The sequence below is a fragment of the Ochotona curzoniae genome, unplaced genomic scaffold (assembly GCF_017591425.1).
Source record: "Ochotona curzoniae isolate NIBS_2020 unplaced genomic scaffold, NIBS_Ocur_1.0 contig_2927, whole genome shotgun sequence".
Lineage (NCBI taxonomy): Eukaryota > Metazoa > Chordata > Mammalia > Lagomorpha > Ochotonidae > Ochotona > Ochotona curzoniae.
The window spans coordinates 8,110,150-8,133,552 of NW_024465654.1; the positions used below are offsets into that span (position 1 = coordinate 8,110,150).

Below are 23,403 nucleotides of genomic sequence, written 5' to 3' on the forward strand. Positions count from 1 at the left end.
TGCTTCCCAGGACAGGCTGGGTCCTCTGTGCCAGGGTCACTTGGGATCTCTAGGCCCTAGCGTGGGTTCTGCTGTCAGGCTGTCCTGGTGGGCAGTGGGGAAGGGGGAGCTGGTGCAGCTGTCTGTCCACAACTGCCTCCTTGCCCAGCGAGCTTGCAAGTGCTCCAGGGGTCTCGGCTACCTGGGCTCCAGGGGTACAGTGCAGAGAGGTCAGCAGGGCTCTGAGGGTGAGCCAAGTGGGCAGGGCTGGGCCTGCAGTGCTACAGGAGTTCTGAGCCAGGGCCAGGCCTCCCATGTTGTGAAGTGACCGGGCTGTGGACTGGTCCAGCTCCACCAGGGCTGGCTCAGAGCTGGGTGAGCACGTGCCCTGTGGCCCCAACTCCCTCCTGCCAGCACCCAGACCCTCAGGCCCCCTTCCCTTCCTTACTCTGGAGATCCCAGCTACTGCACTTGGCCCACTGGCAAGAGGCATAGCTGTCAGCTCAGCGAATGCTGAGTGTGGGCCACAGGCCTGAGATGGGCCTGAGACAGCAAGGGAATCCAAAAGACTGGAATGATGGCAGAGGACACAGCAAATCAGCAATGAGAATAAGGAAAGTGGCCAACTTGGATCTTGAACTGAATCGCAAACTGCAGCTAACACTTCTGAGACAGGACCTGGCAGGTGGTAAAGACACAGGAACCAAGCCCTTAAGTTTCCAGTCAGGGCAGGAGAGGCAATTATGAGGCTGTTATTAATTTCTCAACTTTTGTTCTCTCACACTTTGCAGGATGCCCCGTGTACCTGGGGTGGAGATGCTGCACGGGCCGAGTGCTGGTGCATCTGTCAATCTGATTTGACTGTCACACAGTGAAGAAATGTGCAAAGTAGAGTGAGACTCTCATATTACTAAAGCAGCTTTGCTTTGGAAAAACTCTGGCCTGGGCACCTCGTAGTTGGCACAGGGCAGACATGCCTATTGCTGGGAAGCCAGGCGGGGTTGAGGGAGCTCAGTACCCCAGGGGACCCGTGGACTTGGCCTTGTGCTAAGTCCCTTTGCAGGGTGACAGCACCACCTGGTGGTGACAACTGGAACTGGGCTCCCTAGCCCTGGAAGAAAGTATCTGAGCAGGGTCCTATCCAGGCCACCCTCTGTTGTGGGGAATGCTAGCAGGACACTAAGGAGTTACATCCCTATCAGCTCAGCATGCCCTGGAGCTTTTGCAGCACCCTGTGTGCACCTGACTGTAACTCCTGTCTGCCTCTGCCAGCCCCAGCTCCTGTTGATGCTGGGTGTGTTTGTGATCCACCATGGGGAGAGGGCTGGCAGGGCCCTTCTGGTAGGCACAGGAACCAACCTGTGGTGACGTGACCACCCTGGGCAGACCCTGTCTGCTGTCCCTAAGGCTGAGGGAACCAACGTTTCCCAGCACCCTTGACCTCCATGCCTCTCAGATGCTTTATAACATCTTGTGAGGCAGCCCTGGCAGCAGCTTGGCCTCCTACGTCCTTGTTATGAAGCTTGGAGCTGGCACCCACAGGAATCAAGGCAGCCAAAGCCAAGACGAAGGGCCAGGTGAGAATGTAGGCCCAATCAGGGTCCCTCATACCCACCATGCTGTCCCTTTCCCCAACGCCCCAAGTCCCCGGAGGAAGCGAGGGCTTGGAAAGGGCTGGGGAAACATGTTTATTGATGAGGTGACAACTTTGAACAGGTGGAGCAGGGCTGATTCACATTGAGACAGAGAGGGGGGCAGGACGCAATAGCCCCAGGAGGGTGGAGGGTTCTGCCAGGAACTGGGTCAGTCTTCAGGGAGAGGGCTCTGGGCAAATGTGGAGCAGAGAAGATGGCTGAATTGCAGGTGTGATCTGTCCAGACATCTGCAAGTTCTCCATGAGGTCCTGCAGCCGAACCCTAGCAGGGATCTCTCTGGGACAGTGGGAACCAACACAGGGCCCATTCCCAACAGGATGGCCAGGCCTGCCGCCCTCCACGCTGGATGTTGTCCAAGGGACAGGGACACTGGCTTGTGGCAGGATGCAGGGATGTCTCCCGCAGGAGGGGAACTGCAGGGCCAGGCCTCCAGGCAAGAGTGGCTGTGTCCTTTACCTTTTTCCAAAGTAGGAACCCTCTGTGTTGGGTACATGAGTCAGAGTCTTCCCTGCCACCTCTTCAGACCAGTCTCCGGCCCGCCTGGGCCCCCAACCCCTTCCTTGGACCAGGTGACAGAGGGCGTGCATACAGGCCCTGCACCTGGACAGGTGAGCAGTCAGAGACACAAGAGGTGGTACTGGACACTCTGGCTGGCCATTTGGGTTAAGGGGCCAGTGGGGTGCCGGGGACGGTGGGCGAGGTCAGGAGAGCTCATTGCCAAAGACCTCGAGCACCAGGGGTGTGAGCTTGATGCTGCTACCTGGTTGAAAAGACAGACAGCGGTACTGCTTGGAGTGCTCCTCGTTGAGACTGCGCAGGTCAGCTAGCTTCTGGATCATCTTGGCATAGAGCAAGTGGCTGCCGGGCGGTGGGTGGTGGCAGCGGATGTAGGTCTGCAGGGTGGTGGACAGGCGGTCCTGGATGGCCTCCACCAACTGGGTGTCCTGCACTCCAGGACGATCTGGCCACAAGAAGGGCAAACACACAGAGGCTCAAGCTGAAGCTCGCCTACCTGACAACTTGCTTGGTTTGTCCCTCGCCTCCAGACTGCCAAACCTATCCCACTGCCCTCAGTTGAAGCTCAGGTCATCCAGGGGCTCCTCCATGTCCTCTCCTGCTGCTGTCCACCTGTCCTGGTACTAGGTGTTCACACCCCCATCTGTCTGTCCTACTCTTGGGCTGCATCTTTCCCTCTGGGTCTCCTCTGCCTGGTTCCCCAGCTGGGCACTGCCTCACAGAGACGCTGACTCAGAGGTGCCCACTGCCTGCCCAGGCCCCATCAGTCTTCCTCCCTATATCACACCCCTGGCAGCATCTGGGGAAGGCCTCCTCCCAGGCTGCTGGGCCACCCTTCTGGGTGTGCCTGGTGTTGTCCCCTATGCCTGGCATATCGCCCGGACTCAACCCTCATTGCCGAGGGTGCTACAGCATTTGGCCATACAGACCTGGAGCGCATCTGAGCCCAGGGCTCGGAAATGTCTTCCTCAGGTGTTCCCTGTCCTCCCCTCCAAGCCTGCTCCAGCCTCCTCCAGCAGGCTCAGCCAGCAGCCTCCTGCCCATGCCTGCTGCCCTCACCTGGTGATACAATACAGATGGCCATGAGCAGCACATGCTCCTCCTCGTGCAGGTTCAGCTTCTTCAGCCCCACCTGAAACTTGACAAGGGGCTCGATCAGCTCCAGGCTGTGTCCAGCTGCAAGAGACAGGGGTGGGTGCCATGGACAAGGCTGCGGATGCCCAAGCCCCCTCCTAAGCCACCCAGCCCCACCTTCTGTGTTCACACACACCTTTGGTGACATCGCTGATGTTGTACTTGTAGTCCTGACTGCCACAGTCCCAGGACATGTCATCCATAGTGAAGGACTGGTTGGAGCGTAGCATGATGACCTCGATGGCGCTGGACTTGAGCAGCACTATCTGGTCATCAGAGGTCAGGTCCCTGTGGGAAGTGAGGAGGGACAGCACAGGCTGCTGAGTGCATTTGCCAGCAGCCAGGAGCCCATGGGCCGTGAGGAACCCGGGCTGGGCCACTGGGCACGACGAAGGAGAACTTGTCTTTTGACTGTCTACGGGATCCTCCTTGCAGCATCCAGAGCTGAGCTCCTCAGTGCTGAGTCACCGGACAGGGATGCGAGGATGATTCCAAAGCATGGCCAGGAGGAGCTGGCCCAGGAGCAGGGGCCAGCTTCTCCGCCTTCCCTCTCGGAGCACCCCTGGGTGCCAGGACCCGAGCTCCTGGTATCTCTGCGAGAAGCCCCAGTGAGCCTCGCATCCTCTGTGTGCCCCCCAGTGCTCGTCCCAAGCTCAACCCTATGTTCTATGATGAGAGCTGACTGTGCCCCTCAGGCCAGCAAGACAGCCTTCCAGAGAGCTTCAGAAATTCAGAAAACAAACACAAAAGCAGACTCCACTCAGTGCCTGGGTGGGCTCCCTTCTGCCATTCTGTGAGTGAGTGGACGAGCACATATGTGTTCATGACTCTGCAGCCACTTCCTGCAGCCACTCCCAGCCAGGCCTGGTGCACCTGCTGGGCAAGTCTAGGACTGGACATTTGTCTGTGGACACATGGCCCCCTGCAGTTCCTGGTGTCACAGGCCCAAAGCGAGGGAGGCCTCTGTACACTGCCCACCTGCAACAGATTGTAGACATGCGTGCTGTGTGGGACATCTGACTGTAGCGTGTCTAGATGTGGCTCGTAGAGGTAGTGTGCGGGCATGATGCATGTAAACAGTGAGTATGACACGGCAGAATATGCAGGTGTCTAGGATATGTAGCGGCATGACATGTGGCGGTATGTACACACGTGGTGCGTGTGCTGTATGGGGCATGTTCAAACATGGTAGTGTGATGTGCGTGGTCATGGTGATGAGCGTAACATGTGGGATGTGTGCCGTGTGGTGATTGTGACACATGGTGGTATGTAAAGGGATGGTGAGTGTGACGTGCGGTGGTGGTGACTTGTGGTAGTTGTTGTAGTGGTATGTGTGTGGTAACATATGCAGGCATGGTGGTGTGACATGTGGTAGTTGTGGTTGTGGTGGTATGTGTGCATGGTAGCATGCGTAGGTGTGATGGTGAGTGTGACATGTGGTGGCATATGCTTCCCATGGCCCAGACAAGCCAGTGCCACAAAATCACAGCCACATGGGCCGGCACTACCACCCACAGCCTGCATGCCCAGGGATAGAGCACTGCCATTGTGAGTGGGAGGTGGAGTTCCAGGGAAACCAGTAGGACAGCTCCTTCTGCCAGGCCTGGCGCCTGCCCGACCGCTGCCTAAGCTGGCACCTCCTCCAGCAGGCATGGCCCCACCTACTTCCTGTGCAGTCAGGACAGCCAGGCAGCTAGAGGCCTGAGGGCAGAGCAGCTCCTAGGGAGACTGGTGCAGGGCCGATGGCCACCGCCTGTGGCAGCCCTGGGCCTGGTGCCAGCTGCAAAGGAAGCCTATGGGAGCCCAAGGCTGGGGATGGGTAGCAGCAGGCAGAGCTATGCCCTCACAGGTGCCCACCTCTAGTCATGAGGTCAAAGCTGGGGAGACAGAGCTCTTGAGTATCAATGGTGGCAGAGCCAGGCCAGCCCCTGCTCACCACCATTCTCCTGCTGGCTAGGGGGGCACATGCACAAGAGCTGAGAGCCCCGAACCATCAGCAGGCACCTCAGTCAGCCCCATGAAGCTGGCTAAGTAGAGCAGGGAGTGGCCACACCAGCAATCTCCCACTGCTCCCTTCCAAAGGCCACATGAGTGTGTAGACACACAGATGTACACGTGTCCACATGAGGGGTAGACACACACAGATATCCACATGTCCACATGAGGGGCAGACACACACAGATGTACACGTGTCCACATGAGGGGTAGACACACACAGATGTACACGTGTCCACATGAGGGGTAGACACACAGATGTATACGTGTCCACATGAGGGGTAGACACACACAGATGTACACGTGTCCACATGAGGGGTAGACACACACAGATGTACACGTGTCCACATGAGGGGTAGACACACACAGATGTACACGTGTCCACATGAGGGGTAGACACACACAGATGTACACGTGTCCACATGAGGGGTAGACACACACAGATGTACACGTGTCCACATGAGGGGGAGACACAGATGTACACGTGTCCACATGAGGGGTAGACACACACAGATGTACACGTGTCCACATGAGGGGTAGACACACACAGATGTACACGTGTCCACATGAGGGGTAGACACAGATGTACACGTGTCCACATGAGGGGAGACACACGATGTACACGTGTCCACATGAGGGTAGACACACAGATGTACAGTGTCCACATGAGGGGTAGACACACACAGATGTACACGTGTCCACATGAGGGGTAGACACACACAGATGTACACGTGTCCACATGAGGGGTAGACACACACAGATGTACACGTGTCCACATGAGGGGTAGACACACACAGATGTACACGTGTCCACATGAGGGGTAGACACACACAGATGTACACGTGTCCACATGAGGGGTAGACACACACAGATGTACACGTGTCCACATGAGGGGTAGACACAGATGTACACGTATCCACATGAGGGGTAGACACACAGATGTATACGTGTCCACATGAGGGGTAGACACACACAGATGTACACGTGTCCACATGAGGGGTAGACACAGATGTACACGTGTCCACATGAGGGGTAGACACAGATGTACACGTGTCCACATGAGGGGTAGACACAGATGTACACGTGTCCACATGAGGGGTAGACACAGATGTACACGTGTCCACATGAGGGGGAGACACAGATGTACACGTGTCCACATGAGGGGTAGACACACACAGATGTACACGTGTCCACATGAGGGGTAGACACACACAGATGTACACGTGTCCACATGAGGGGTAGACACACAGATGTACACGTGTCCACATGAGGGGTAGACACACACAGATGTACACGTGTCCACATGAGGGGTAGACACACACAGATGTACACGTGTCCACATGAGGGGTAGACACACACAGATGTACACGTGTCCACATGAGGGGTAGACACACACAGATGTACACGTGTCCACATGAGGGGTAGACACACACAGATGTACACGTGTCCACATGAGGGGTAGACACAGATGTACACGTGTCCACATGAGGGGTAGACACACACAGATGTACACGTGTCCACATGAGGGGTAGACACACACAGATGTACACGTGTCCACATGAGGGGGAGACACAGATGTACACGTGTCCACATGAGGGGTAGACACACACAGATGTACACGTGTCCACATGAGGGGTAGACACACACAGATGTACACGTGTCCACATGAGGGGTAGACACACACAGATGTACACGTGTCCACATGAGGGGTAGACACACACAGATGTACACGTATCCACATGAGGGGTAGACACACACAGATGTACACGTGTCCACATGAGGGGTAGACACACACAGATGTACACGTATCCACATGAGGGGTAGACACACACAGATGTACACGTGTCCACATGAGGGGTAGACACACAGATGTACACGTGTCCACATGAGGGGTAGACACACACAGATGTACACGTATCCACATGAGGGGTAGACACACACAGATGTACACGTGTCCACATGAGGGGTAGACACACACAGATGTACACGTGTCCACATGAGGGGTAGACACACACAGATGTACACGTGTCCACATGAGGGGTAGACACACACAGATGTACACGTGTCCACATGAGGGGTAGACACACACAGATGTACACGTGTCCACATGAGGGGTAGACACACACAGATGTACACGTATCCACATGAGGGGTAGACACAGATGTACACGTGTCCACATGAGGGGTAGACACACACAGATGTACACGTGTCCACATGAGGGGTAGACACACACAGATGTACACGTATCCACATGAGGGGTAGACACAGATGTACACGTGTCCACATGAGGGGGAGACACACACAGATGTACACGTGTCCACATGAGGGGTAGACACACACAGATGTACACGTGTCCACATGAGGGGTAGACACAGATGTACACGTATCCACATGAGGGGTAGACACACAGATGTACACGTGTCCACATGAGGGGGAGACACACACAGATGTACACGTGTCCACATGAGGGGGAGACACACACAGATGTACACGTGTCCACATGAGGGGTAGACACACACAGATGTACACGTGTCCACATGAGGGGGAGACACAGATGTACACGTGTCCACATGAGGGGGAGACACACACAGATGTACACGTGTCCACATGAGGGGTAGACACACACAGATGTACACGTGTCCACATGAGGGGTAGAAACACACAGATGTACACGTGTCCACATGAGGGGTAGACACACACAGATGTACAACAGTCCACATGAGGGGTAGACACACACAGATGTACACGTGTCCACATGAGGGGTAGACACACACAGATGTACACGTATCCACATGAGGGGTAGACACAGATGTACACGTGTCCACATGAGGGGTAGACACACACAGATGTACACGTGTCCACATGAGGGGTAGACACACACAGATGTACACGTGTCCACATGAGGGGTAGACACACACAGATGTACACGTGTCCACATGAGGGGTAGACACACACAGATGTACACGTGTCCACATGAGGGGGAGACACAGATGTACACGTGTCCACATGAGGGGTAGACACACACAGATGTACACGTGTCCACATGAGGGGTAGACACACACAGATGTACACGTGTCCACATGAGGGGGAGACACACACAGATGTACACGTGTCCACATGAGGGGGAGACACACACAGATGTACACGTGTCCACATGAGGGGGAGACACACACAGATGTACACGTGTCCACATGAGGGGTAGACACACACAGATATCCACATGTCCACATGAGGGGGTAGACACACACAGATGTACACGTGTCCACATGAGGGGTAGACACACACAGATGTACACGTGTCCACATGAGGGGTAGACACACACAGATGTACACGTATCCACATGAGGGGTAGACACACACAGATGTACACGTGTCCACATGAGGGGGAGACACACACAGATGTACACGTGTCCACATGAGGGGGAGACACACACAGATGTACACGTGTCCACATGAGGGGGAGACACACACAGATGTACACGTGTCCACATGAGGGGTAGACACACACAGATATCCACATGTCCACATGAGGGGGTAGACACACACAGATGTACACGTGTCCACATGAGGGGTAGACACACACAGATATCCACATGTCCACATGAGGGGTAGACACACACAGATGTACACGTGTCCACATGAGGGGTAGACACACACAGATGTACACGTGTCCACATGAGGGGTAGACACACACAGATGTACACGTATCCACATGAGGGGTAGACACAGATGTACACGTGTCCACATGAGGGGGTAGACACACACAGATGTACACGTGTCCACATGAGGGGGAGACACACACAGATGTACATGTGTCCACATGAGGGGGTAGACACACACAGATGTACACGTGTCCACATGAGGGGTAGACACACACAGATATCCACATGTCCACATGAGGGGTAGACACACACAGATATCCACATGTCCACATGAGGGGGTAGACACACACAGATGTACACGTGTCCACATGAGGGGGAGACACACACAGATATCCACATGTCCACATGAGGGTGTACACAGTGTGCACAGATGTGATGCAATGATTTCCTGTTTTCGTTCAATGCATTAATGCAAAGAAGAAGGTGCTGAAATGGAGAGAGAACTTCTGGTGCCCTCACATGCTGGTCCACCCGGCTTGGTAACCACCTCACTCCATCAGCGTGGTTGGAACACAGCCCTGTCACACCTTCCAGGATGTTCAGGATTCCCGAGTGGTTCTACCCCTCTGTGCCTGACTTTTTACCTCTTCACTTGGTCTTGGCCTTACAACTGGGCATGGAAGAATAATGTGGCATTCACAACGCACAAGGTGAGAGTGGGAATCAGCATGGGTACCTGGAAGGACCCCTGGGTGCCAAGCTGCTTTGGGCTCTAACTCAGTCACGCAAGTGTGGGGACACAGGAAGACCTGCACTTCCAGAAGTCCCGTTCCTGTGCTTCAATGGAGAGCAGTGTCTAAGGCAGTGCGAGGGCATCTTACCTGAACCCTGGGATCATCTTGGCAAAGCCAATGACCTTCTGGATGCTGTAGCTGACCAGGTCTGCCAGGTGGGGTAGCATGGAGAGATGGGATAGGTCCAGCGTCATTGAGGGGTCATCTGAGTCCTCCTGGCCCAGGTCCAGGCTGGAGAAGCCGGATGGCTCTATCAGGTCTGGGGAAGAGCAGGGAAGAGGAGGAGCTGGTTCCACATCCTCTCAGGGATGCCCTGGGGTCTGTATGCAGGGTCAGGAACTAGATGTTTAGGGCAGCATTCTGAGAGCCTCAGAGCATCTTCCATGGGGCACCCCGCTCATGGTGAGGGAGCTGACCAGGCATGTAGACTTTCTGTGCTTGCATGCAAGCTGAGGGCTCGGGCTCGCACAGAAGTGCTGGACAGGGGCATGTCCTGAGGGGGAGAGCTGAGGGCACCATGTGCCTACATACCTGAAAAGGTGCTGAGGTGATCTGAGCCCAAGCAGCAGCCGTCCCCAGAGCAGCTGGGTGCTGGCCTCCATAGGTGGCTGCTTACACACTCAGCCTCGCGGACCGGAGGCTGCAGGAGAAGAATGCGTCTGAGGCTCCCACCCCCCAGGGAGGCCTACCCGCCTCACTCCCAGCTGGCCAGCAGCACACACCCGGAAACGGCTGAAGTCAGCATAGGTGGGGTCATAGGTCTTGTGGTGGGCGTCCAGCAGGACAGCGATGATGCGCTGCTGCTCTTCAGACAGCCGGGGCCGCAGACTGTCCCTGAGGGCCTCTTCTTCCTTCCGCTTCAGGATCATCTCCCGCTTCCGCTGCACCTCCTCATCCGTCAGGATGACTGTGGGGAGCACGGGAGGAGGGGTAGTTGGCAGGAGGAGGAGGGGCACCCAGCACACAGTACCCAATAGCCAATTCTATCGTAATGAAATGATGGTCCAGTAACGGAGCATCTGTAATCTGGACCCCTTTCTGGCAGCTCTCAGAGCTGCAGGACAAGGCATGTGTGGCTCTATGGCCCTGCCCTGCATGTGGGCCTCTTGCCCCACGTTGAAGGCTCTGTGAGATCTCCACAGTGATGGGCATAGGGGTGACATTGGCCACTTGCCACACCTTCCCACCCTGTAGGGCAGGAACCACTGCCTCCCCCCATACCTCACCTGGTCACAGCCTGGTTCTGCAGCCACTGGGACTAGCCATAGTGTGTACTGCCCACCTAGGGATCTGCCTCAGCCTTCAGGTCCTGATAGATGCTCCAGTATGTCATTGTGAGTCTGTCAATGATCCCTGGTCATCTGGGGACCTCAAGCCTCCCGTTGCTGGCTTCAGACCCAGCACCACTCTCACAGGGCCACAGGAGGAGAGCTGAGATGTGCCCACTCACTCCAGGATACTCTGCACAGCTCTGGCACTGGGTACTCAGAGTCCATTCTGCTCAGGGACCATTGATGTCCCTTGAGAAGCAGCTCTGTCCTTCTCCCAGGGGGATAGACACTAATACCATGTGACAACACACAGGTGTGAGATGGTTGTGGGCACCAGGCCCCAGCAAGACATGGCCCTGCCTCACAGAGTCTCAAGTCAAGCTGGGTAATCGAGACTTGCTCATGACTACAGATGGGTGCTGGGCTCCGTTAGCTCCTTCTCACATGTGCAGGCTAACAGCCACCTTCCCACCATGCATGAGGCTGTGGTATGGACATCAGTCACCAGGACACACACTGACATGATGGTCACCCTGTTCCTGAGACAGGAACACACATGAAGCACCTGCCAGATGCCAGTCTCTGCACTTCCCAGAGACTCACACCCATGAAGGTCAACCAGGGCTGGCACTGTAGCACAAGGTAGTATCTGCCTGAAGCTTTTACCAATGCAGGGTCTAGACTGTCTCTGGGAGCCCAGACGACCAACAGCTTACCCCCAGGTTTTGGAGCCAGGGAACTCAGGCCTGGCCATATGGCTGCTTTCCCACCCTGGACTGACCAGAGGCCAGTGTATGCCTGTACAACTCTCTCTGGGCAGTGGGATGAGCCAGCAAAGGCTGTCCAGGGTGCAGGCACACCAACACAGCCATGTGGACGCCCTCTGCTGGATGGCTGCCCCTTTGTGTCTGAGTCCCTGGGGTGGCGGTGGCCCCATCATGGACCTGGCGCCCTAGGAGGAGTTCAGAGAGGTCCCAGACCAGTACTCAGGTCCCCACTTGGCCACCAGTCCACCTCTGACCCATCTCTGCTCATTTTTCCCACTGGTGAGGGTCCTTCCAGTGCTGCTAGCATTCAGAGTCAAGGGGCCTTTGAACTCTGGATCCCATGAGCTAGTCCCTTGGCAGGTCAGCTCTCTCCTGACCCAGCCCTGCAGAGTGTGAACAGAGCCCAGAACCTCATGTGGAGCAGAGTTCTGCAGCCCAGCCAAGGAGGCTGTGTTCCCACTGTGTCCATGCGGGAGTGGGCAGGCAGGGGCAGCAGAGCATGGACCTGTCCAGGCCTGCAAGGCCTGTGGGGTGAGGCAAGACACAGCCTGGCTCCTCCCCTGGGGCAGATGCTGTTGCTGGCAGCTAGTTCCATGGGGACTGGCTGGCAAGTCTCCATTCCCTCTGCTTTGGAAACCCACAGCTTCTCCCCCAAAGGATGAGCTCCTCTCTACCCCAAGTCCCATGCTGTACCTCCTCCACACTCTCACCCCTCTTCCTTTCCTCTTCACAGGATGCTCTCAGGCCAAGTCAGCAGGCTGGGCCCTGACTAGGTCCAGAGTAGCCACTCATGAATCAGGCAACAGGGCAGAAATGGCCAGGCTGATGTCTCTGGTGTCCACTGAAGCCTGTTGGCCATGCTGAGTCCCTGGTGATGGTCCAGGACCCAGGCTGAGTCCAAGTGTTGCTAGAAGCAGCAGCCAATGAGCCTGCCCCAGAACCACACATGAAATCCTTCGGGAGTCATCTCTCCTATCCACACTCTCAAGGTCAGAGGTCAGCCCTCAGACCTGCACAAGGGCCAAGTGGTTGGAAGGCTGCAGGACATGGTCCAGGGCACCCTCTGCCCCACTCTAAACCTGAGTAACAGAACACTAGGAGTCCAGGCCTGCTAACGCTTCTGCCCACCTGTCTGCCCAACCCAGCACTCACATTCTTTCATCATGCCGATGTCTATGCAGCGCTTGAGCCGGCAGGCTTGGCAGTGACGCCGGTTGTCCTTGGTGATGCGGCAGTCCCCATTGAAGGGACAGGTGAACAGGGCCTTCCGCTTCATGCTGCGCCTGCAAGGTGGCAGGCAGGTCTGGGTCAGGACTCCCGGCCTGGGCAGGGCTCCTTGCAGACTGGGGCCCCGGACCATGAGGCCATCCGGTCTTTACTTTCCCATGGCCTCCAAAGCAACCTCTACTTTGCTTGCTGGTTTGTCCCACACAACCAGCAGGAGCACACTCTCCAGTTGATTCCTGCCTCAAGGCCAAGTGGCTCCAGGGGAGTGAGGAGCCGCCTGGCTCTGGACGCGCTGGGTGGTGCTGCACTGGCACACAGTGGTTTGGGCCCCAGAGAGGGGCCCAGAGAGAGGCCCAGGCCACAGCTCTAGACATACCTGGCCTCCCAGGAACAGAAAGTACCACATGTGCTGGGGAGGAGCTAGGCTCTGAGCCCATTCCGGGTCTCCCTAGCCAGCAAATCCAGCTGGCCCTGGGGATTCCCTGTCTGGCAGTCCCTGATTCCCCCAGCCCCACAGAGAAGACCCGCTTTCATGCCCCAGGGCAGGTGACAGGTGTCAGCCGATCTGGCTGGGTGAGGGTACTGACCCGAGAGGTTGTCAGGCAGGGCTCCTGCTTGAACAAATGGGAGACTCAGTTCTCTACTCCTGGCCCCCAGGTGAAGGGCCTAGGCGCTGGCCTGGAGAAGCCACGGCTGGGCTGGCCCATGTTGCCTCATAGACCTCCTGCGCTACCCTAGCCTTGGACATAGTGCTAGGAGAGTGGCTACGGTGGCTGCTGGCATCTCAGCACCATGGGCAGCTGGCTCAAAGCAGGCCTGGGTGACAGTAGCTGCTCAGACACGTAGTTCAGGCCTGGTGGAACTGGAGCTAAGCAGGAGCTTGCTTACCCTTCACTGCCACGCTGCTGCTGACTTCCCGAGGGGCAACAGAGACCGCAGGCTGTGCTGGAAATGAGTCTTGATCTGGCACGGCACAGTGTCTGCAGGCCACTCCCCAGGGGCCTGAGGCTCTCAGCTGGCACCAACACCCGAGACCACAGTGTGGAACTCAGAGCAAACCCTTGCAGCTGGGTCTGGTTTGGCTCAGGGCTCAGCCTGTTCAGTCCATGGGAACACGGGTACCAGGAGGAGCACACAGTGGAGGTAGGGCCTCCACTGACCCCCTGGGATGCTGGTCAGGCCAGGAAGAGTGCCCTTGGTGCTCTCCTATCCCAGGTTGCTTATCCCCTGAGCTGCCACTCAGCCAGCTTTGATACCACATTGGCATTTGCAGATCAGCCACCTGTCTGTCCCTAGGTCCCTCTGGTTACAGCCAGAGGGAGGTACAAGGTAGAGGCCAGGTGGAGGCTGCATGTCACAGAGGGCAGGGGACTGGGGGACAGCATGGCCAATGCAGGGATGGAAGCTCTCGCCAGCTGTGACAGCCAGCCCGGACCATTCCTGGAACCCAGCTCTGGGCTGAGCTGGCACTCAGTGGGCATATCCCTGTGGGCCCAGAGGCTCTGACCCTCCTGTGCACTCATCACTCCTGATCTGGGTGGGTCCTGTGATTGGGCCCGAGCCCTGTGATCCTGGAGAAAACACCATCATATCCAGCGGGATGGGCGGAAGCGGGGGTTGCCAGCTAAATATAGACATAGTTTCTAGAAAGCCAGGTCAGAGAGGACACTGATCACCACTCAGGCCAGAGACCGACTCATCAAAACATGGGGAGACAGGAAACCACAGAAGTCGGTGTACTGGGGCCAAGGCCAGGGATGGGCAGGGACAGGAGGGGGGCTCCCCAGAAGACCAGCATGGGGTCAGGATCAGGCAGGGACAAGAGGAGCTCTTCAGAAGACCAGTGTGTACTTGGTACTGTGTCACAAGGCCCAGTATTCACACATTGGCCGGGCCAGCCTCCTGCTCACACTGTACACATATTCTCTCAAGGTGCCTGAATCCAGAAGAGCAGGAAGAAGACAGATCATGCAAGGGTCCGTGGGAGGAAGTGACCAGCAGTGGCCTGCATGGCTGGTCACGGAGCAACAGAACAGAGATCCTGGGCCCCTATCAGCCTCTGTGAATCTGACTGATCCCTGATGGCCAGCTGCTCACTATAAGGCAAGCATGGTGACTAGAACCCAGGGCTTGACAGGAAGCAGCCCTGTTGTGAACCAGGTCCAGGGACAGTGAGGGCTTGTGACCGTCACCCATCCCTACACACCAAGGCCATAGCACACAACACAGCAGCCTTGCACCTCTTGCCACAACCAAATTCTACAGACGGAAGTGACAGCAGGATCACCAAGCCACATGGAGTGGACAACAAAAGGACAGAGCTCCAACGACGACAGTGGCAAGCAGGATGTAGGGGTCCCAGGACTCAGGGTCATGTGAGTGTAAACTCACTGTGAGCTGTATCAGTGGGGAGGTGACCTCTTCATCAGGAGTCACACCCAACGTTCCTCACAAGTGCCCACCTATCAGGAGTCACACCTGGCGGTCTTCACACATGTCCCCCTGTCAGGAGTTGTGTCCAGCCCCCTTCACACATGTGCCCTGTCAGGAGTCACACCCGGTGTCCCTCACACGTGTCCCCTGTCAGGAGTCACGCCCAGTGTTCCTCACACATGTGCCCTGTCAGGAGTCACGCCCAGTGTCCCTCACACATGTGCCCTGTCAGGAGTCATGCCCGGTGTTCCTCACACGTGTCCCCTGTCAGGAGTCACGCCTGGCGTTCCTCAGAAGTGTCTGCCCATCAAGAATCATGCTTGGCGTTCCTCACAAGTGTCCCTTGTCAGGAGTCACACCCGGTGTTCTTCACACGTGTTCAACTGTCAGGAGTCATGCCTGGCGTTCTTCACAGGTGTCCCCCTTCGGGAGTCACATCTGGCATTCCTCACACTTGTCCCCTTGTTAGGAGTCACATCCAGCTTTTCTCACATGTGTTCCTTGTCAGGAGTCATGCCCCTCTCCCCTCGCATGTGTCCGCTCGTAAGGAAACACACGTTTATCTCTGTATGTGTCTGTGCTTGTGTGTCTGCCCATGTGTGATTACTTGTTTATTTTTATGGATCAAATAAAGCCTGAGCCAAACCGCAGACGTGTTGATTCCTGAAAGGGTGCAGCTGCCTCCGTCCCCAGGCTAGGAGCAGTGAGAACACTTGGTAGACTGAGAACGGTGACAAAGGCAGCTCTGGCCTGCAGGCCCGGGCCTTGCTGACCACGGCTATGAGGTCCCCAGGGAGGACACTCAGCTGCACCTCATAGTGCTGGCATGTGGATGGGAACACTCCTGCCTTCCCTGCTGCCCTTGGACGTGACAGGGCCTGCCCTCTTGCAAGGCCCTCCCACTGCCCTGTTGTGTGAGGAGAGCGGCAGCTGGGGCACTAGATGGAGTGTGGCTCCAGTGTTGCCGAGTCAGCAAGTAGTCCCCTGAAGGCCTTGGGTGGGAGGCCTAGGGACAGAAGGGTGTGCAGTGACCCCTGCTTGGACCAGTGCCTAGATGTCAGGCACACTCAGGCCTGGGAGGCAGCAAGTGAGGGCAGCTGGGGCTTCCCCAACAAGCCCCGCCCAGCCTCTGCACTGGCCCATCAGGTTCTGAGAGGCACTTGTTGCCCTGAATTGATTCCAAACACCTTTGTGCTCATCTGCGTCACCTCCTTAACCTTCACACTGACTGCGTGTGGGAACCCAGTGAGGTGAGCCATGACTGAGGACTTCATGTGGCATAATGAGGTGAGGCATGACTGGGGACATGTGTGTGGGGTCCTGGTGAGGTGAGTCATGGCTGAGGGCATGTGTGTGGGAATCTAACCAGCTAAGGTCAGTCCTGGGCTCCACTCAGGACAGAGTCCCTCAGGGAGCACCTGGCCACCCCTGCCCACCTGGACACGGCCTCACCTGAAGAAGCCCTTGCAGCCCTCGCAGGTCATGGCATTGAAGTGGAAGCCGGTGGCCCGGTCACCGCACACCCCGCAGATCCGCGGTGCATTGCGGTCCAAGTCGCCAGGGTCAGGCAGGGAAGTGCTGGCTGCCATGGCCTCCATCCCTGTAGGAGCCACAGGCTGGCATCAGGTAGGCCATGGAGCAGGCCCCTGGGCTCCCGTGGGAGTCGTGCATGGTGGTGTGAGTACCTGTACATGGTGCTGCTGGCCCTTTGGGAAGGACCTAAGCCAGCTGGTGTCCCCGCCCCCAGGAGCCTCAGAACCCCGCAGCAGGGTTGATCTCTCCCTTCCACCCTGTCCCATCTCACACAGGGCCCAGGATCCTTGGGAAGCAGCCAGCCCCACCCTACCAGGGCACCCCAGTGCTCCCTGTCCTCCCAGCTGCATCCCCATATGTGACATTAGCAAATTCCCTGGGGTTCCAGCCCCTGCTCTGCTTCGCAGGTCTGGTTGGGGTAGGGGTGCCACTTCTGTTTTGCAAGGCCACTTCTACCCCACCCCACTCCTCAGAAGTAAAGCCAGGGTGGTAGTGGTGGTGGTGGCCGCTGAGGGAGCACATACCTGAAGGAGCAGTGGTGAGCAGTCTGTATGGACCTCTGGGAGCCTGTGTGAGGAAGCAGATGTTGTGTTGAAGCAGGTCCAGCCCCTCCCAGCAGGGGTCAGAGCCTGGTAGAGGGACAGGCTCAGGGTGGGGTCTCCTCCACCCCCTAACACCTGAGGTCCTGGTGCCAGCAGGGAGGGGGCTCTCACTGCAGGTGCCCCACTGCTCCCATCGCCCCCATCCCTGGTTCCAGAGATAGGGAATATGGGAAGAAGATGCAGGCCTGGGCCTCAAGAACACCTATGGGAGCCAGACATACCTGGGACAGGGCCAGGGCCTGGCCATCCGGCCCTTGGGGAGGTCTGCAGGAGTGGGCTCTGCTCCCCAAGGGCCCCTCCCAGACCTACCCAACATGGGCCCTGGGAAAGGCTGATCCTGTTGACTGAATCTTGCTGACCGATGCGGGGTTGGCCTTCCGACAGGTGGACACCTATGTCCTCCCTTCCCTGATGCTGGGGACATGCAGCCACTTTGGTGCAGGCTGAAACCCCAGGTGTGGCTTGTCAGGTCCCTCGACACCAGCCCCCAGGGAACATGTGAGGAAGAGAAGTATGGTGCACCCAGAGGGATGGCCCGGAAAGGTTCAAGGCAGGCAGGGTGTGTGCCCACTAGGACAAGCTAGTCACCTGCCTCCTTGCTCAGGGCTCCCAGCATGTGTCGTGAAGGGCCCTGGGTTCAGGCTCACTGCACCTCAGGCTAGACCCTCGCTGGAGCCCCAGGCAGGCCAAGCTGGGACGCAGAAGGTCCGAGGAAGCCTCCCTGGCTGTGCAGGAACACAGTCCTGAGCCCAGGAGGGAGGAGGGTCCACTTTGAGCCTCCTTCAGAGCCCAGAGCAGTCCATGATGGGCTGGGCATCATAGGTGCAAAGGAGTAGGACCAGGATCTGTTTCCCACCTTCCCCCTGCTGAGTCCATCACAGCCTGTGCTTGCCCTGCCTTCCTCTGCTTGGAGTGGCTTCGGGATGTGGGCAGGGACCATGCTCACCCAGACCTCCCTTACCCTCACCACCTCCCAACCCTCACCAGGTGCACTGAATGCAGGCGGATGTGCTGCAAATGTACCCAGCCACACCCTGGGTGCAACAGACACCTTAAGCACCCCATGCCCTGGCGGGGGTTTCAGGCAGTTCTGCAGCCCTCCCACAGAGATCCACCTCCACCCCACTGGCCCTGGGTAGAGCCTGTTGGACACAGGCTGAGCCGCCTGCAGCTCCTATTGCCCCAGGTCAGCCCTGCCTACCTGGGCTGCTGGGCAAGGTCACTTACTCACTCACTGGGGTCCCAGGGGCCAACACATGGTTCCATTGTTAGAACACCCCCCTCCCCCCAGTAGAACCCAGGCAGCACAAGGGATGGATTCATGAAACTATCGCTCACTAGTTGTACCTGTCCTTCCCCAGGGGCAGAGGCAGCCAGCTACAGTCACCTTCCCATAAGAGCCATGTCTAGCCTGGGGACATGTCCTGGGGAGGGCTGCTTTCACGCAGGTGTGGAACACGGTGTCTCCATACTTACCTGGATGGCCATACCCACAGTGTGGTCCACAACCCACCATGTGCAATAGTATAGGGAAGAGCTGATGACCCCTAAATGTGTCCAAGTGTAGGAGCTAGAGGTCCCTGCCAGGGGCTGTGTGTTCCTGCTCACCAGGCCTCCCTCCTGGCTGACTCCCGTGCTCTGGGCTCTCAGGGGAAGGGGTGGTGTCCAGGGTCCGGGCAGTAGGCACCTGGCTTGCTTAGATCAATTTCCACTCCTTATCAGCAACAATGACTCCTGCAAGCTGCTTTTTCCAGTGGAAACTCTGCCCCCAGCTTTGTCAACAAGATCCTGGAGCTGATTACCGTTCCTAGGTAGTAAATGGGTCCTGCCCATCCCTGCTGGGCTGGCCGGAGCCCAGGAGCTGCCCCATCCTTAGCTGCAGCCCTGGCTCCTTAGAAGAAACCAATGCTCCTGGGTGAAAGGATTCATCCAGGGCCACATGCAAGGGAAAGTGCTCCCCACCTCTCACTTGCACCTGCAGCCTGCAGTGAATGTGTTATGCCTGGGAGAGGGGTCAGGGTCCTGAGGCAGTCTCAAGGGGCAGAGCCAGCAAAAAGACACAGGTCTGGCTCCTCACTGACCAGTTAAAGCCCTGGCTCCAACCCCATGGTCAAGGACTCATAACAGGACATGGTACAGGCAGCGGATATTATAGAGGGGATGGGTCTCCCCACTCCATTTGGGCTTTCCTGGAAGACTAGGTGGGGGATGCTACCGTTTCAGTGGCTAGTTATTGGGGCAGTTCAAGAGTGGGAAAAGCAGGCCCTGCCCTCTGGGGGGCCCAACCTCTGCAACTGCTGGTGCACCTGACAGCTGAATGTCATGGTACAGTGGGTAGAGCCACCACCTGCAATACCAGCATCCCATGTGGGCACTGGTTCAAATCCTGACTGCTTCACTTCCAATCCAGCTCCCTGTTAATGGCCTGGAAGAACAGTGGAAGATGTCCCAAGTGCTTCGGTCTGACACCATTCTGGACCCGGGTTGGCTCCCACTTAGCAGACCTGGCCAGCTGCCCTCTGCGGCCCCAGCAGGCTGCTTGTTCTTCCTTGTCATGGGCCATGTACTCTGCCAGTGGTACTGTGCCTTGGGAAAGGTGGTACCCAAGCCACAGGCAACTGTGCAGCAAGTGCTCCCAGCTCCCCATACATTGTCCAGCTTCCCTCCAGCCACTCCTGCTTCCTCAGTGTGGTCGTCCCAGGGGCCACTGCAAGTTCCTGGGTGCGCCTATCCTTGCTGGAACCATAGCAGTTGGCAGTGGCACCACCAGGGAAGCCCTGGGAAGAACAGAACGCCCATCTCAGTCCTGAAGTCTCCACACCAACTGCCCAGAAAGCCACACCTTCACTGACCTCACCTTCCATGGTTGTCAAGGCACAAGCTGCCTGTGGTGGACAGAAGTGGATGGTTTTCACCTGCCCCAACTTATAGTCGCTGAGCCCCAGTTCAGACACAGGCTACTACTCCCAGATCCCCTATCAGCCCACAGGGGCCCTGGCAGGGAGAACCCAATTGTAAGGGGTAGACATTTGCCCTAGATCTGCCCTGGATCTACAGACTTCTTGAGATCCTTGCTCACCTTGAAGGGTGTAAGTCCCCTGCCATTCTACTCCGAGAAGCAGGGGTAGAACCGGGGTGACAGAGCTTCCCTGGCTGCTGTGCTACCTCTGGCCTCAACTGGTGGTGGGCTCTGGCTCTGGCCCTGATGCCTTTGCAGAGAGAGTGACCCCTGCCCAGGTTTGGACCCCAATACAAGGCCAGTCCCAGAGCACACATGATGGCTTGCACTAGCTGATCCCACTGTCTGGACTTCCATTTTGTAGGGACAGGTGACTGTGGGCATGGGAGGGTGGCACGTTGGGGGCTCAGGGGTCTTGGGGGAGGCCCTGGCTGTGGTGTGCTGGGAGCCAGAAGCCCTCAGGCCACAGCCATGGGAGGGGTTCTCCTCTCCCCAAGCACTTCTCCAGTAAACCCACAGAACTCATGAAACTCTCATAGATCCTGGCCAGACACTGGGCAGCCCCTGTCCTGACTGTGAGGAAAAGAGGAAGGAGGCCTTCATGGGGTGTTGGGAAGGGGCGAGCTGGATAAGAGGCTCTGGGAAGTCCAGGATGTCTGAGGCCGTGGCAGGCAGCACCCTGGGTGTCCAGCCACACAGCACAGCCTGATTATGCCCAGACCATGTCCAGGGTCAATGCTTATATCTTGGTGTCTCAGGCCAAATATCACCATCTGTATCACCATACCAGGAAGTGTAGGACCTGTGGAGAACCTTGCCTCAGATGGCCTCTTTCTGTTGACCGGGGTTGAAGCCAGGCTGCCTTCAGCCTGGGGTGGCTCAGCAGGTAGAGGCAGGGTTTCAACGGGCGCGGCCCTCCCTGCTGCGGTGTCTGCATGCACCTGCTGGGCCCCTCCATGGGCAGCCCTTAGGAGAGTAGCTTGGAGTCCAGTTCTGTGGAGGGGCCTAACTGGGCTGGGCTGGGTTGTACCGGGTCAGTGCTAGGTCCAAGGGAGGGGCTCAGCTCCTGTGAGCAGGCAGAGGCCCCTCCCCTTGCTGTTCCCTACTTCTGCAGGATACCCCCTGACCTGAAAACACCCACAGCTGGACTTGTCAGGAGCTGGATTGAAGTTTAACTGGAGGGAACAGCCTGCACAGGGAGCTGTTCTCTGCCCAGCAGCTCAGGGTGACAGGTGGGGCAGGACAAGGGGCTGGCCCCCTACCCCCTACCACCTGGCAAGTTTCCATGTCCATTTACACAGCCCCCACCACGTTGGCTCCAGGTGAGGTGGGAAGGCACATGGGTGCTAGGGCCACAGCTCTCTGCCCACTGAGATAAAACTCCTAAAACATGTTAGAAAGACTGCAACAGCCATAAACAGGGGCTGGGGTCTGACAGAGCTGCCTTGCACCTTCTAGAGCATAAGGGTTGGCAGCAGCCCTCGTTTGGCCAGCATGAGGTGTTCACAACCCAAGAGCTGCACACTGCAGGGGCCCAAGGAGCACCCAGCCTGCTCCAGAACTTTCTGTGGTTTTCTCTTTTGTACGTAAGTCCCATCATCTGTTCCCTCCTTCTGGTTTCTCACGCTTGCTTCTCCCCTGACACCCACAAGGCAGCACCCGACTGGCAAGACAGGCATGAAAGGAGGAGGTGGTGTGTAAATGGCTGTACACGCCCTGCTATACGTCTCTAGCCAGCCCCTGCCCCTTGACACAACTGGTGTCTAAAGATGCACCCCCGTGACCACCACTACCAAGGACACGAGGACACAGTCCAGGCACATGGAAGCATTCTTTCTGTCCCTCTGTGTGAAAAACCAAGCCGGTCCTTGTGTGAGACAGAGGTCTGGACGTGCATCATTGTGAAGACAGGCTCACCAGGCCACACGGAGCTGCAGGGCCGAGTGACCCTTCCAAATGCCCCTGTTCCTCTGGCCCTCAGGGTAGAGGGGCCAGATGAGCTTTTCCCTGCAAGACCAGCACCCCTCACCTGTGCCCTGGCTTGCATGCACAGATTCAAGTGGTAAGGCCCACAAGGGGCATGACCGGCGGAGCCCAGCCCCAGGCATGGCCCCAATTAGGGCTGCACAGGATACACTGCCTTGTGAACATCTGAGCACATCTGACAGGGCAGCCCCCAGCAGCCCCGAACCCTCCCAGCTGACCCCACCCAAATCCTGGGGAGCTTGGTGTTGGGAAAGCAGGTGGTGGACTCCATCCTTCTCTCCTTCCAGGCTCCAGGCCTCACAGGGGCTCTTCTGGGACACATCCCACTTCGTACTTGGCCCCTGGGCCACATGCTTTGCTGCAGAGTTGCCAAGCCCCCATGAATTTCACAGCTATGGAATTTCCCCCGCGGCACCCCTTCCCCCACTCCTCTACTGCCTGGCACCCGGTAAGTGGGTGTGCTTGCCAGGGAGGTCGGGCAGCAGAACCTGCCCGCCCCAGTAGCAGCCGTTGGTAACATAGAACTCTGCCCCCAGAGACTGCTGCCCGCTTCTCCCCCCTTGGCCTGGGACCAGCAGGAGAGGCAGCTGGAGCTGGAGGCAGTGTCCATGCCAGGGAGTGGGGAAAGTTTGGGGCTCAGGGACCTGAAAAACAGCCGGCATCTGCCTCAGCCATGGCTCCGGTTCAGCTCTGGGGCCTCTGGGCATCTTCCACACAGGAGGATGGTGATGCCCACTGCCTGGGTGGTTGAGAAATAGCCAGCAGTCATATCTGCAACCTTCACATAGCATTTCTGTTAAAATAACCTGGGCTGTTAGGGTTTTCAGTCACGATGTAAGATGGTAGCTTCATAGGGTCAAAGGTTGCTGCAGAGCCACTGGGTGGGGCTGGGGGCTGGACAGCAGGTGCCTACGCCCCACCCCTCGCTGTTGAGCCCTTTGGGGCCTGGTG

At 57.3% G+C, this 23,403-nt stretch overlaps 1 protein-coding gene across 1 annotated transcript; it reads right to left on the minus strand.

Moving 5' to 3' along the window:
• Positions 1 to 1,688: 1,688 nt before the first annotated feature.
• VDR (vitamin D receptor) lies at positions 1,689 to 17,470 on the minus strand. The gene is made up of 9 exons (XM_040979038.1): positions 17,430 to 17,470; positions 16,825 to 16,972; positions 12,865 to 12,995; positions 10,397 to 10,581; positions 10,206 to 10,314; positions 9,762 to 9,933; positions 3,421 to 3,572; positions 3,210 to 3,326; positions 1,689 to 2,595 (listed from the first exon to the last, which is right to left on the minus strand). Exons 2-9 carry the CDS (start codon positions 16,968 to 16,970, stop codon positions 2,336 to 2,338), a joined length of 1,272 nt encoding a protein of 423 aa, XP_040834972.1. The 5' UTR covers positions 16,971 to 16,972; positions 17,430 to 17,470; the 3' UTR covers positions 1,689 to 2,335.
• Between the last annotated feature and the right edge of the window lie 5,933 nt (positions 17,471 to 23,403).